General features: G+C 51.3%; 2 protein-coding genes across 2 annotated transcripts; both read right to left on the bottom strand.

Moving 5' to 3' along the window:
• Positions 1–864: 864 nt before the first annotated feature.
• LOC134174012 (antimicrobial peptide THP1-like) lies at positions 865–2,864 on the bottom strand. The gene is made up of 4 exons (XM_062638584.1): positions 2,702–2,864; positions 2,159–2,271; positions 1,367–1,481; positions 865–877 (listed from the first exon to the last, which is right to left on the bottom strand). The coding sequence occupies exons 2-4, from the start codon at positions 2,214–2,216 to the stop codon at positions 865–867; spliced, it is 186 nt and encodes a 61-aa protein (XP_062494568.1). The 5' UTR covers positions 2,217–2,271; positions 2,702–2,864.
• Positions 2,865–4,750: 1,886 nt separating this feature from the next.
• Positions 4,751–8,458, bottom strand: LOC134173988 (spheniscin-1-like). Its single transcript, XM_062638549.1, has 4 exons — positions 7,058–8,458; positions 5,923–6,013; positions 5,534–5,642; positions 4,751–4,995 (listed from the first exon to the last, which is right to left on the bottom strand). The coding sequence occupies exons 2-4, from the start codon at positions 5,978–5,980 to the stop codon at positions 4,983–4,985; spliced, it is 180 nt and encodes a 59-aa protein (XP_062494533.1). The 5' UTR covers positions 5,981–6,013; positions 7,058–8,458; the 3' UTR covers positions 4,751–4,982.
• Positions 8,459–13,215: the final 4,757 nt, after the last annotated feature.

The following is a 13,215-nucleotide window of genomic DNA, read 5'->3' as shown; positions in this document are numbered from 1 at the left end:
TCTATAAGGAAAGGTGTCTGCTGCAGGTTTTGCAGTGGGGTGGTGGAGCTTGGACCTTGTAAAAGGCTCTCATGCTGCAGGGATAAGGTTTTGCCACCATCTCCATATCTCCTGGACTATGTCTTTCCAAGTCAGCACTAGGGAAAACAGCCCTGCTAGAGATGAGGTAGGAGGAAGGCAGATCCTGCTTCCACCCTCAGAGTCCCACCTTGTGCCAGGAGTGTGCCAGAAGACCTGTTGGAGAGCCTCTTCTGGAGGCTGCTAAGGGATGGTAGAGAGTATTGCCCAGCCAGGTGCCATAAATGAACTCTGATTTCTATTGGAAAATTTCCCTTTGCTGTCGGAGAAAGAGGCAATATGCAGCCTGGGGACATGGGTACACCCCTGGGTTGACATTACTGTGTTGCCCTGCCTGGGACCTGCTACTGGGGCTGCAGGGACCCCCAGAATCCTCCAGCACCTCCCACCAGCACTGCTGGCAGCCCAGCAGTTCCAGGGCCCCAAGCAAGCACCTCCCTGGGGACAGACCCAGTAGTGATCCCCAGCATCCCCAGGGGCTTCTCCTGCCACCACCCCACTGGCACCCCATAGCGAGCCAGCACAGCACACCCTGCGCCACAAGAACAGGCACACGTCCCACCCGCTGCAATGCCAAACTGCTCGTCTTTATTCAAGCCAGGAAGAGCAGCCTCTGCCCCAGCAGCACCGGCTCCGTGTTGGGATGTCCCCAGCACACGGGCACCCAGCAGGAGCAGTGCTTCCACTGCTACAGCCCCTGGGGGCGGCAGAGGTGGGGAGAGGAGGTGACATCAGGAGCCAGGAGCCAGAAGCGAGGGGGACGTCCTGCTCATGGGGTTCAGGGGCTCAGCCCCAGATCCTGTATGGAGAAAGCACGCAAGCACATCACCCACTGTAACTTGCTTCTACCTGCCTCTCTCTCCCACCTCCACTCTTATGACTAGGAAGTGCATAGAGGTAAGAACCTCACAGGTGTAAACCTGTCATTTCGTTTGGCTTGGGCCTGTGCTCTCCTCACTGGAGGCAGCCTTGGCACCACAGGTCTTTAGAGCCATGAGGAGGAGGACCCTGTTCCTCACGCTGCCCAGAGGACAGTCTGCTTGTTCAGACAACACAGCTGAGCTTTCTATACTGGCAGTGGGCAAGAATTGTGGGGGTGAAGAAGAGGAGGCACCAGCTGCCCTTGGACACCTTCAGTCCCCCAGCAGGCATGTCCAAGTCCACAAGGAATTCTCCCTTGTTTCCCTGTTTTTTGCCATGAGTATGAATATATGAGCACGTGAACCAGGAGCTGGCTTGGAAGACAATAATAATAGAACAAATAGAGCAAACCGTTTCCAGGACTTACAATTTGCAGCAGTGACTGAATGCTGAACAATTTCCCACATATTTATAGGGGAAACGGCAGCCCCCAATAAAGCAGGCTCCCTTTTTTCGCAGGCATTTCTCTTCTTTTCCCAGTGCTATAGAAAATCATGTACAGAGAAACAGTCAGAACAATAATCTGGGAGAGTGGTGTGTGGTGGCAGAAGGGCTGACACTCCCCATGCATTTCAGGGCAATATACAGTCTCTAATTCAGCATCACCACGGCCACAACTTCAATACCCAGGTGTCTCACCTGCAAGGGCTCTTTTACACCAGTGTGGGTGCACACGAGAGCAGGCACTGAGCAGCACCAGCATGAGGCTGAGGAGGAGCCGTGCTGGCTCCCCCACTGCATGTGAGCCCCCTGCATGTCCACCACTACCTGAACCAGGAGAGCTGGCAAGCCGGGTGGTCCTGGCATCCCACATCCCTGTCCTGGCTGTGCCTTGCCTCTGAGTGACCTGTGATGGAAAACCCTTGCCCAGCCCTTGCAGGGCTCATGCATGGTGGGAACAGGGCTTTGGGGCACTCAGGATAAGAAGCAGACAAGCCCCTTCTCTGGGCTGGAGTCTTCCACACCCATTGCAAATGCTGACCACTGTAAATGCACCCAGATCTATGCCATTGCATGGCTTTTCACACACGAGCTCTAAAAGGCAAACACAGAACCATTGGCCACCTGGTCTCTGACAGAGGTGGTCACTTCCCAGGACATGGGGGACCCCACCGATGGGGGCTCACAGCCCACCCCATCTCCCCTCATCCCCTCTCACCTGCAGCACCCTGGACCAACAGGAGCAAGAGGGGAAAGAGCAGGTACAGGACCTTCATGGCTGACGCCTGTCCCCAGTCTTCACAGGGCTGCTGAGGGGAGACACCAAAGCTCCTGGGGATGACAGCGCACAGCAAGATCCCACATTGCAGAGGGGCTGTCCCGGGTAACAGAGGATGATGTTTACTGTGGCCTGTTCTGAAGGATGCCTTTCAGATATGTGCCTTTTGGCTCTGCTGACAGCAGCTGGGGAAGTATTGGCCTGTTGGGCAATCCAGCTGATGTTGTTCCATCACCTTATTGCTCACTTTTCTCTCTGTATCTTCTTAAAGGACACATGAGAAAAGTAATGCCTGACTATTGCACTTGTAAGGAAAACGATATTTAAAGATATTCTGATAATCACTGACTCATACAGACAATTCGTGCTCCTTCTTGGAAGGCTCAGATGGCCTCAGGATACACATGGATACTTTCAGCAGTGTCATTTAGAAAGCTTCAGGAGCTGATGAGAGAGGTGCCCAGGAATAGACCCCACACTTACCTACCTGATGAAGGTCTTGGTGTTCAAGCACTAACAAACCCAACAGGAATGACTCCTGTCCTGATGCCCTTGGGATCAGGGAATGCCACTTGGGACAAACGCCCTGGGCTTATACCACTACTGGCAGGTGGGACGTGCACTTATTCCTGCTGACACATCTCCCCTTGGCCAATCCCAAAGTGACCCATCTTCTTACGGGAGATGGGGTTGCACCTTGTCCCTTCCTGCTGCAATGGCAGAGGCTGTTGCAGTCTTCACCGTTATCCTCATGCAACACATCTTGTGACACCCTGTGGCACAGCGGGCACACGGGGTGGGCATGGACTGCGTGGATGGACAAAGCAGGCTGGTTGCTGCAAGGTACAGCAGTAATGAGGAAAAGGTTTTATTCTTCGATCCTCTTGTTTTGTGATGATACGAATAATCAGAGAGCTTGACAAGTGCAAGATCATGCTGGATATTGGAAACCTGCTCACATTCATACACTCTGAGGAAAGCTTTACCTCTCACTTGAGTTCAAGGAGGTTTCTGGGTTCAGAAATAACACATTAACTGCTGCAAGAATACACCTGTATCAGGTGATGAATGATGCCCATCTCTCAACTCACTACCACGAAATCAGTCATCCAGCACATGACAGTGAAGATCAAAGTTCCTGTATTCTAGATAAAAGACATTCCTTCTCTTTTTTGTCCTCTTTCCCTTCCTTTCCTCTCTGCGTCAGGAGGTGACACTCATGAGGTGTGGCTGCTCACACCACCATCAGTCTGGTTCAAGATGTTTTGTGCCAAGGATCCCCTGGTGCTTTGCACTGCAGAGATGAAGGGTGAGGTGGTGCCTGCTGCAGGCTCAATGAGAGGTGAACACAGGTGAAGGAAAGGCCACAGCAGGCAGGGGTGATCTCAGCATCCCCCACTGAACTCTCAGTTCAGGAAAGCAATAACAGCAAAGGCTTTGTCATCTTAGAAAGGAAAGCCTTCACTGAAGAAGCCAGAATCACTAGTTGCTCCCATGTGTATTCCTCCTCCTGCTTGGTGGAATGGGGTGCAGAGCAGCACTGTTCCAACACAGCACACAGCAAGGACAAGGAGAAGCAACAGGGCCTCAGGACAGGTAGAGTGGGCAACCCTGGCCATGACCCCCAAGGGACACACACCCAGCACAGCCCTGCACATGAAGCCATGGCTGATAGGGACAAGGGGCACTCATGGCCAGCAGAGCCACAACAGGGCTCCACTCCCAGGAGGGAGAATCTGCACAGCAGCTTTATCACATCCACAGCAACCACCCTGCCTACAGGACTGCCAGGCCAAGAGCATCCCCACATCACTGCCAGGAAAGAGCATCCACAAAGACAGCCCCAGCATCCCCAGGCACTTTACCCTGCTCCAACCCAGCACCACACATCCTGGTTTCAGCCCTAACAGTTATTTTCCTCCTTCTTGGCAGCTGGTGCAGTGCTGTGTATTTGACTTTAGACTGGGAATAGTGCTGCTAACACACTGATGTTTTAGTTGTTGCTCAGTAATGCTTACCCTGATCAAGGGCTTTTCAGTCTTTCATGCTCTGCCAGTGAGGAAGGGCACAGAAAGCCAGGAGGAAGCAGAGACAGGACACTTAACCCAAACTAGCCAAAGGGGTATTCCATACCACAGCATGTCGTGCCCAACATAGAAACTGGGGGGAATCACCTGGAAGGCCCAGATCACTGCTGGGTTGGCAGGTGGTGAGCAATTGTTTTGTGCATCAGTTGTGTCTATTGTTTTCTTTTCCTTTTCCCCTTTTAGTTTTATATTTCTTCCCTTGTTGGTTTGCTTATCAATATTATTATTGGTGGTAGCAGCAGTGGTTTGTGTTATACCTAATTTACTGGACTGTTCTTATCTCAACCCATGGGATTTACATTCTTTTGACTCTTCTCCCCATCCCTCTGGGAGCATGCAGCTGCGTGGTTCTGAGTTACGGGCTGGTCTTCAACCACGACACCACCCCATAGTGAGCCAGCACAGCACACCCTGCGCCACAAGAACAGGCACATGTCCCACCCGCTGCAATGCCAAACTGCTCGTCTTTATTCAAGCCGGGAAAAGCAGCCTCTGCCCCAGCAGCACCGGCTCCGTGTTGGGATGTCCCCAGCACACGGGCACCCAGCGGGAGCAGTGCTTCCACTGCTGCTGTCACAGCCCCTGGGGACGGCAGAGGTGGGGAGCGGAGAGGACGTCAGGAGGTGGTGCCAGGAGCCAGAAGCGAGGGGGACGTCCTGCTCATGGGGTTCAGGGGCTCAGCTCCAGACACTACAAAGAAAGCATAAAAGCATGTCACCCACTGTAACTTGCTTGTATCTTCCACCTCTCCTGCCCAGACAAGCAAGCCTATGGTGCGGGAGGATCAGACTCAACAGAGGCAAGGTTCAGCCCTTGCTACAGAGTTTGGACCCATTTTATCTTAGTGTAGGCAGCCCTAACTCCAGCTCTGTGCAGATGCAGCAAACCCAGGATCATGCTGCCTAAGGACAGTGAATGTTTCACTCTCTGCAGACTTGGGAGAGCTTTCTGCAAAGCCCAAATGAGTCTCATGGAGTTGAAGGAGAGTGGGGAGGTGCTGGGTGACCTTGGCTCCTTCAGCACCACCCAGGGCAGGTCCAAACCCACCAGGGCTTTTCCCTTCATTTTTGGGCCTCCTCCTCAAAACATAAATGTATATAGGTATACATATATGTATAAATGTTTAAAGTACAGTATATGCCATAGATAGGTTAGAAAGAAATCTTTGACAGATATTTCCGTGGACATAGGAGAAAACCCTTTCCTCAACCAGGGATCTACACCATACCTTTTGCAGCATACTTCAGATCTTGAACACAATCCAATAGTTACTGCAGGGTAACGGCAGCGTCCAAAAGCGCAGTATCCCCTTTTCTCTCTGCACCTCATCCGGTTTCCTGTTTCCATGGGAACAATACACATGAAACCATTAAAGTGACAATCTGGGAGAGTGGTGTGTGGTGGCAGAAGGGCTGACGCTCCCCATGCATTTCAGGGCAGTACACAGTCTCTAATTCAGCATCACCACAGCCACAACTTCAATACCCAGGTGTCTAAAAGGCAAGCACAGAACCATTGGCCACCTGGTCTCTGACAGAGGTGGTCACTTCCCAGGACATGGAGGACCCCACCGATGGGGGCTCACAGCCCACCCCATCTCCCCTCATCCCCTCTCACCTGCAGTACCCTGGACCAACAGGAGCAAGAGGGGAAAGAGCAGGTACAGGACCTTCATGGCTGACGCCTGTCCCCAGTCTTCACAGGGCTGCTGAGGGGAGACACCAAAGCTCCTGGGGATGACAGCGCACAGCAAGATCCCACATTGCAGAGGGGCTGTCCCGGGTAACAGGATGATGTTTACTGTGGCCTGTTCTGAAGGATGCCTTTCATGCATGTGCCTTTTGGCTCTGCTGACAGCAGCTGGGGAAGTATTGGCCTGTTGGGCAATCCAGCTGATGTTGTTCCATCACCTTATTGCTCACTTTTCTCTTTGTATTTTCTTAAAGGACACATGGGAGAAGCAATTCCTGACCAGTGCACTTGTAAGGAAAACAATATTTAAAGTTGTGGAAAATGCAGAATATTTCCCTTTTTAAGTTGTACTCCCTCAGGTAATATGTATCCAATACTTATCTCTTGATGATTACTAAATATGTTTGTGGAGAAACAGAGCCACGGGTGAGCCAGGACAGACTTTCAAATGTAGTTACCAGACCAGCTGCATTGCTAGTGCATTTACCCTCATAATTCTGCCTCTTCTTACCAAAGAACCCAAAAAGAGACAGTTTGACTATCAGGAGATGCTCCTGACAACACTCAATGGCAATGCCAACAGTAAAACTGGGGGTCAAGAACTGACCCACATTCAGGAGTTGAGGTGAATGCTTGTATGTAGAGATGCCAGCACTTGGTGAGGGAGGCTCCTGGTGAATGAACAGAATGAGCAATAAAAATCCACATTCCAAGTTAACATAAGCCTGAAAGAATGGAAAATCTCTGTATTGCTGTATCAATAGCATCTCCCTCCTTTGCCCAGGACAGTCACCATGTGCCCCAGTTGCCAGGGACCTTCAAGCCTCAAGACACATTTCCAGTCCCAGTTGAAGTCAGGGAACCCAGTTTTGCTTTTAGATAGCTGTGAGTTCTGATGCTCACTTACTCATACAGACAATTAGTGCTCCTTCTTGGAAAGCTCAGATGGCCTCAGGATATGCATGGATACTTCCAGCAGTGTCATTTAGAAAGCTTCAGAAGCCAACAAGAGAGATGCAATAGAAAGAGAGAGGTGCCCAGGAATAGACCCCACACTTACCTACCTGATGAAGGTCTTGGTGTTCAAGCACTAACAAACCCAACAGGAATGACTCCTGTCCTGATGCCCTTGGGATCAGGGAATGCCACTTGGGACAAACGCCCTGGGCTTATACCACTACTGGCAGGTGGGACGTGCACTTATTCCTGCTGACACATCTCCCCTTGGCCAATCCCAAAGTGACCCATCTTCTTACGGGAGATGGGGTTGCACCTCATCCCTCCCTGCTGTAGTGGGAGAGGCTGAGGTGCCTCCTGGGGCTGTTGCAGTCTTCACCGTTATCCTCATGCAACACATCTTGTGACACCCTGGGGCACAGCGGGCACACGGGGTGGGCAGGGACTGCGTGGATGGACAAAGCAGGCTGGTTGGTGTACACACCAGTAGCAGCCAGTCTGTAAAAAGATAAATTATATCTCTCTCTTTTGTCTCAGTCCACTTAATATACAGATAGTGTGTGACATGCAGAATCGTGCTAAGTGTTTTAATTTTCTCCTCTTTTAACATCACACAAACAGCTTCGCCCTTGTCAAGATGATTTTCATTCGACATGCTAGGAAGTGGCAAGTATAAGGCTACCTTTCTCATGGCTACTCATCTAAACAAAGACTGGATAGAGGAAGGTGATCAAGTGAGAACACAGCTCACCTAATTCTGTCTTAATTGACTGCTCCTAAAACTGTCGTTCCTGGTACACAACCCACAAACGTGGTTCAAAAGAAAGAAGTCTCTGTGTAAAGGTTTGCAAGCTAAGGGAGTCTATTGATGGTGAATAGGACTTAATATCAGGCCTTGGAAATGTGGGTTTGCTCAAGAGTTTCATGATTTATAGGAATTATGGGAAATGTAAAGATCAAGGTGGGTCTTGGAAGAACAGGTAATGAGAAATAGAGAAGCAAGTGATGAAAGAGGCCAAGCTCATGTAAGCAAGCTGCTGCTCACTGTGCTTCTCTGGCTGTGCCCTGCATCTGATCACCATAATCTGTCCTATATTCCCAGTAAACTTTATTTCTAACTATTCTTTTATACAAGCAATCTGCCTATGGTGTGTCTGCATGGTTGTGCAGTCTCCCAGCAAACTTCAAACCAGAGCACTGGGTATGGGAGAGAGTACCAAGAGTGCTGGTCTGCTGCCCGGACAGACCAAAGCTCTGCGAGCTGGATCCCGGAGAGAACGAAGGGTCTTGAGGTAGGATACATCATGAGACAAATGATGTATCATACCAGATGGTCTGGTGTCATCTATTGGAGAGATCCATGATGGAGCTCTCCTCCGAGCAGCAATCCATAGCAGTAGGTTTGGGTGTCCGTGTTGGGGTCTGTGAGTGTAAGGGTCCTAGGAGCATCCTCACTCCTGGAGGCTTGGTACCAAGGACCAGCCCAGGGCCAGCACAGCCAAGGGATGCTGGTCATGGTTTGGAGAGGGCTTCCAGCCCACACTGCAGGGAGGCCATGTCTGGGGCCACCCCCTGCCCAGCTCCTTTGAGTTGGGGATCTTCTTCTGGACCCCACCAGGGCTGCAGCATGGCCCTGCTGATGTAGCCCTGGACTTTAACCTACAGCTGACATCTTGGCATGGTCCATGCCACAAAGGTACCCAATGCCCAAGACTGCTCTCAGTCCCCTCCCGCCTGCCTTTCTCCCTGCTTGGGGGCAGTGGAATTATCACCTGACAATGCCATGGTGACTGCCCCATGGCAGTGCAGGGGTCACCACCATGGTCCCCCTGAGCTAAGCATCATCAATCTGCCCCAAGGCTCACCCACAATGTTGACCCAACTGGGCTCCTGAACCCCCCAGCCACATGACTTGAACCTACCCCCACAGCACTGACCCCGAACACAATCTCAAGCTCTCAAGTGACCCACATCAGTCTCTGTATCCTTAGGGGCAAAATGATTTCTCCCACATCTCCTTCTACCTCTGCACTCCACAAGACCCTCCAGTGCCATGCACTCAGGTACCACAGCTGGGGATGCACCCAAGGCCACCAGAGCAACATGTCCTGTGAAACAGCACCACATGAACTCCTGCCCCAGACTGGGACCCAGTGGATAACCAGCAGGCACCCACTGAAGATAGGGGGGTCACATCAACCCTCCATCCCTGACCTGGGATGTGAGGTGCAGCGATGCCTTTCCTGAGAGAGAAGGCTGGTGCTGAGGTCCCAGAGTTTTCCATACTGCTGTGGCTTGGGCCAGCTTGAATAACGGGTAGATGAGGATGGGTTGTGTGTATGTGGGTACCTATCTATCAGGAATTCATCCTGCCTTCTCTGCCCTTCTCTGCACACAGAGAAAAGAGATGAATGCCCGCACATTTTTCCCTGAGGACAGATACACACACACATCTCACAGTGGGAATGCCAACCACCACCTTGTATTGGGGACATTGGGTAAGGGAATTCCCACAGGACCATGGTCCATCTATCCAGGGCTGCTGCTGCTCCCAGTGGTGTTCACCTCTGTGTGGTGCCTCCACACAGCATCTCCCCGAGCACGCTGTGAGGACACGGGCTGGTCTCAGACTGTTGCTTGGATATCAGCATCAGGAAGTCGGGAGCCCATCAAGGATACCATCGGCTGCAGGAAGAAAGATCTGGCAGTGCCTGCCCCCCGTGGGGGCTCCAGGATGTACCCCATGTGTTGGGCTGCATATTCTGCCCCTCTGTCCCCAGCAGCCTCACCTCCAACCCCAGTGGGCAGCCCTGAACCTACCTCCGACAGCAGAACTCGTGCTCAGAGCAGAGGCCAACGCGACCGATCCCCGGAGGGCACGACCCATGAGAGCAGAAGCCCCCACGGCGCTCACAGTCCTGGGGTGATCCCCGAGACAGGGTCTTCCCTGCAGAGGGCAGAAAGAGACCTTCAGCATGGCCTGGCTGAGATGCTGAGTACAGCCCCCGGTCCCTGCGTGGCCAAGCTGTCCCCTGCCACAAATGCATCTGCAGCAGAAATCAAGGTGATGTTTATGGTGCTTGGATGGGCAATACTCTCTACCATCCCTCAGCAGCCTGCAGAACAGTCTCTCCAACATGTTTGCTGCATCCCTCCTGGCACAAGGGAGGACTCCGAGGGTGGGAGCAGGATCTGCCTCCCTCCCTCCTCCTCCTCTCCATCATGACTGCTTTGCCCAGGGCTGCTGACTCAGAAAGGCAAGGGCCAGGAGGCATGAGGAAGGCAGCAAATCCTTGTCTGTGGAGCACAAGAGCTTTGTTACAAGGTCCCGGCTCCCATCCCAGCTACAGAACATGCAGTAGGAGACTCTCCTTAAAGGAATGGGATGTGAGAGACCCCAGAGATGATGCCACAGCAACCAGGAGAAGTCACACATGACTCAGCTGGAAAATCTTCCCTACAAAATACTGTTGAAGGACAAGCCCTCTGCATCCCCCAACACATTTCTTACCTGTTACTCCCTGGAGCATCAGCAGCAGAAAAGCACAGAGGAGAGGCAGGATCCGCATGGCTGGGAGCTGCTGGAGGGTTCACAGCTCTGGGGAGAAGAGAAAGGAGGCAGAGATGATCAGTAGGGTCCTTGTCTGTGTGTCGTGTAGCACAAGGACAGGACTGAGGAGAGGGGACAGCCTGCCCAGGAGCAGATGTGACCAGGAGGATGTGCTTGGCAGCCCAGGAATAAGAGCTTCCCACAGCCTTTTGGATCCCAGCAGCAGAATGGTGGCAGCCTTTGCTTGGGATGTCCCTTGGGATGGCTGACACCTCAAAACGTCCAGCCCAAAAGCTCCTTTTCCTGTTTCTCCCCCTGCCAGAGAAAAAGAAGCATCAGCTTCCTCTTCTGACACCTCTGAGAAGGATTCTCAGGCCTCCAGCCCAGGCTCTTGTGTCATCCCACCTTGCGTAAGGGCCATCCAGCGCTGTGGTTTGCTGGACATGTCTTAGGACACACTGCATCCCTGTTCGTTAGACCTTGGCAGGCAATCTGCTTTCACAACACAAAGGAGCTCTGTATTCCTCCCCCTGAGTGAAGCGTGCTCTCAATGCTTCGCTTGAAAATAACTGGGAGGATGCCACATGGGATGACATCTCCGTCCAACTGGCAACTCCATGAATGACAGCCTTTAACTGTGACTTTGTTGTGTTTAGAGTTTGCTGTTTGTAACCCTTTATTGGCTCTCCACGTATTGCTGGTGCCATCTTCACATACTTTTTCAGCCTTGTGGCAGACTTACTGAGCATACATGTGTATGTGTATATATGTTAAAAGCACACCATGCATAATGCATATTTGCTGAATTCTACATGAATATATCTTTTATCCAAACACCTCAGCACAGAATCATGGAATGGATTGGGTTGGAAAGGACCTTAAGATCATCAAGTTCCAACCCTCCTGCCATATTTCATATGCTCTCTCATATTTCATTGCTCTTTCCTGCTCTGATTTCTCTCCCCAGTGAGGGAAATTGTGCAAAGTATGTTCAGGTCTGTCTCCATGGGGATCACGTGGCAGTCAGTGCTACTCTGCCATGGTGGTCAGGGCACTCAGGACAGCTTCTTATTAACTCCACCACCCCAAAACAGAGCTATTTTATGTGTTACAGAGCAGCAACACAGAGATGTAGTTAACTGCCACCTTAATGAAGCTCCATGAGGAGCCGGACCACCAGATGTACTGCTTCCAACCGATGACCTCCTGTGGCTCTTAATGCCATGACAGCTCAGCAGATATGAAATGGGTCAAAGCTTTTCCCTTTTTCTGTCTGTCCACACCAGGCAGCCATGTCTGAACAAAAGTACCATGGAAATGAGAGACCCAGGCAGTGCTGTGAGCACTGCTGTGCCCCCAGTAAGGTCCTGGGAGCATCTGTCTCCTCCAGTGAAACTTCATGTGCAAAGAGGACTGCTGGGGGAACTGGGGTGAGCAGATCTGTTCTTCATGCCTCTGTGTTATGAACCAGTGTCCTCTATCAGACCTGTGCAGAGAGACAGGGACTGTGCTGGAAGAGTGACCTTGGGGAATACTGTTGGGGAGTGTAGCAGAGTCCTAGGGGCACACACTGTGATTCTGTATGACCAGCCATTTTCACCCAGGCTTGATGTGCATCTGAAAGGAGATTTAGCTGCTGCATACCTTGCATATGGTCATGGCATGGACAGTCCCACTCCACCACTTCTGATGCTATCTGTCTGGTATTTCCCATTCCAGTCTCTCTACCTCCTGGTGAGAGCTGTGAGATGAATTCAGACATACATAGACTGATGGGGAGATGAAATTGGGGTAAGAAGCAAGAGATGTGCAGCATGGATCATAGTAATGAGCTGTCAGACTGTATTTTACTGTAAGCTGGCTCTTGAAGCCATTCCTCTGTGATAAATGCAAGGGCAGCTATTTGTGGCGGTGAGTGAACAGCATGATGATACAGCATGATGCTGGCTACTGACACTGGGTTATCTCCAGAGCTGAATCTAAAATAACAAGAGCTGAATGCTCTCTGCAAAGTCCTCAGACCTTGAGTAAAGCATCTTGTGCCATTCCAGTTTGTGAAAGAAACACTCACCGACCATGGGTTGTGCAAAACTTCTTAGGACATCAACTGTTAAAATGCTGGTTTGGTTCCACTTGGCAACTTCCTCACGTCTCCATCCAGGGCAATCCCTGCAAGGTGGCTGTTGGCCCAGTTTCCTGCCCTTCTCAAGGCTGTGGTTTCAATGGTGGCAGGTTCATTTGCACAAACATCTGCTTTGAAGGGAGGCCAGGTGCTCTGCAACTAATGGCAGACTCAAGGCTTCAAGTCAGCTGTTTGTGTGTAGCACTTGGGTTAATTGTTTCTCTTACAAGCCAACCATTACTGCTCCTACCTTTGCTGAGCATTCATGAGTGCTACACTTCACACAGACCATGTGAAAGCTGAGCTCAGCTCCCACTGCTGTTGATAGATACAGGTATTCCCTTTACCCACAACAATGTGCCATAAGAGCAGCTATCTCAGCCTGGTCATGTTTACTATTAAATTCCCTCTGCTTGTGGGAAAGGGTGGTTACATCCAGACTGATGTGTCAGAAAGGTTATTCTGGCACAGTGCTCATTGGCCTTGGCTCCATCCCTGGCAATAGCTGGACAGAACTTCCAGGGATGGATTCCCTGGCAGTGCTCAAGGCCAGGTTGGACTGGGCTTGGAGTAACCTGTTCTAGTGGGA

This window comes from Pezoporus occidentalis, unplaced genomic scaffold (genome assembly GCF_034315485.1).
Source record: "Pezoporus occidentalis ecotype Australia unplaced genomic scaffold, CSIRO_AGI_Poc_V1 ctg57, whole genome shotgun sequence".
Taxonomy (NCBI): Eukaryota; Metazoa; Chordata; class Aves; order Psittaciformes; family Psittacidae; genus Pezoporus; species Pezoporus occidentalis.
The sequence above is the reverse complement of the archived record's forward strand: the minus strand, read 5'-3'. Positions and strand labels throughout refer to the sequence as shown.

What these genes read in the sequence shown, in the direction of transcription:
- LOC134174012 (XM_062638584.1), bottom strand. Translation starts at nt 2,216, where the DNA reads ATGAAGGTCCTGTACCTGCTCTTTCCCCTCTTGCTCCTGTTGGTCCAG. An exon ending in GTTGGTCCAGGGTGCTGCAG is followed by an intron (nt 1,482 to 2,158) that starts GTGAGAGGGGAT and finishes GATTTTCTATAG; the next exon opens with CACTGGGAAAAGAAGAGAAA.
- LOC134173988 (XM_062638549.1), bottom strand. Translation starts at nt 5,980, where the DNA reads ATGAAGGTCCTGTACCTGCTCTTTCCCCTCTTGCTCCTGTTGGTCCAG. An exon ending in GTTGGTCCAGGGTACTGCAG is followed by an intron (nt 5,643 to 5,922) that starts GTGAGAGGGGAT and finishes CCATGGAAACAG; the next exon opens with GAAACCGGATGAGGTGCAGA.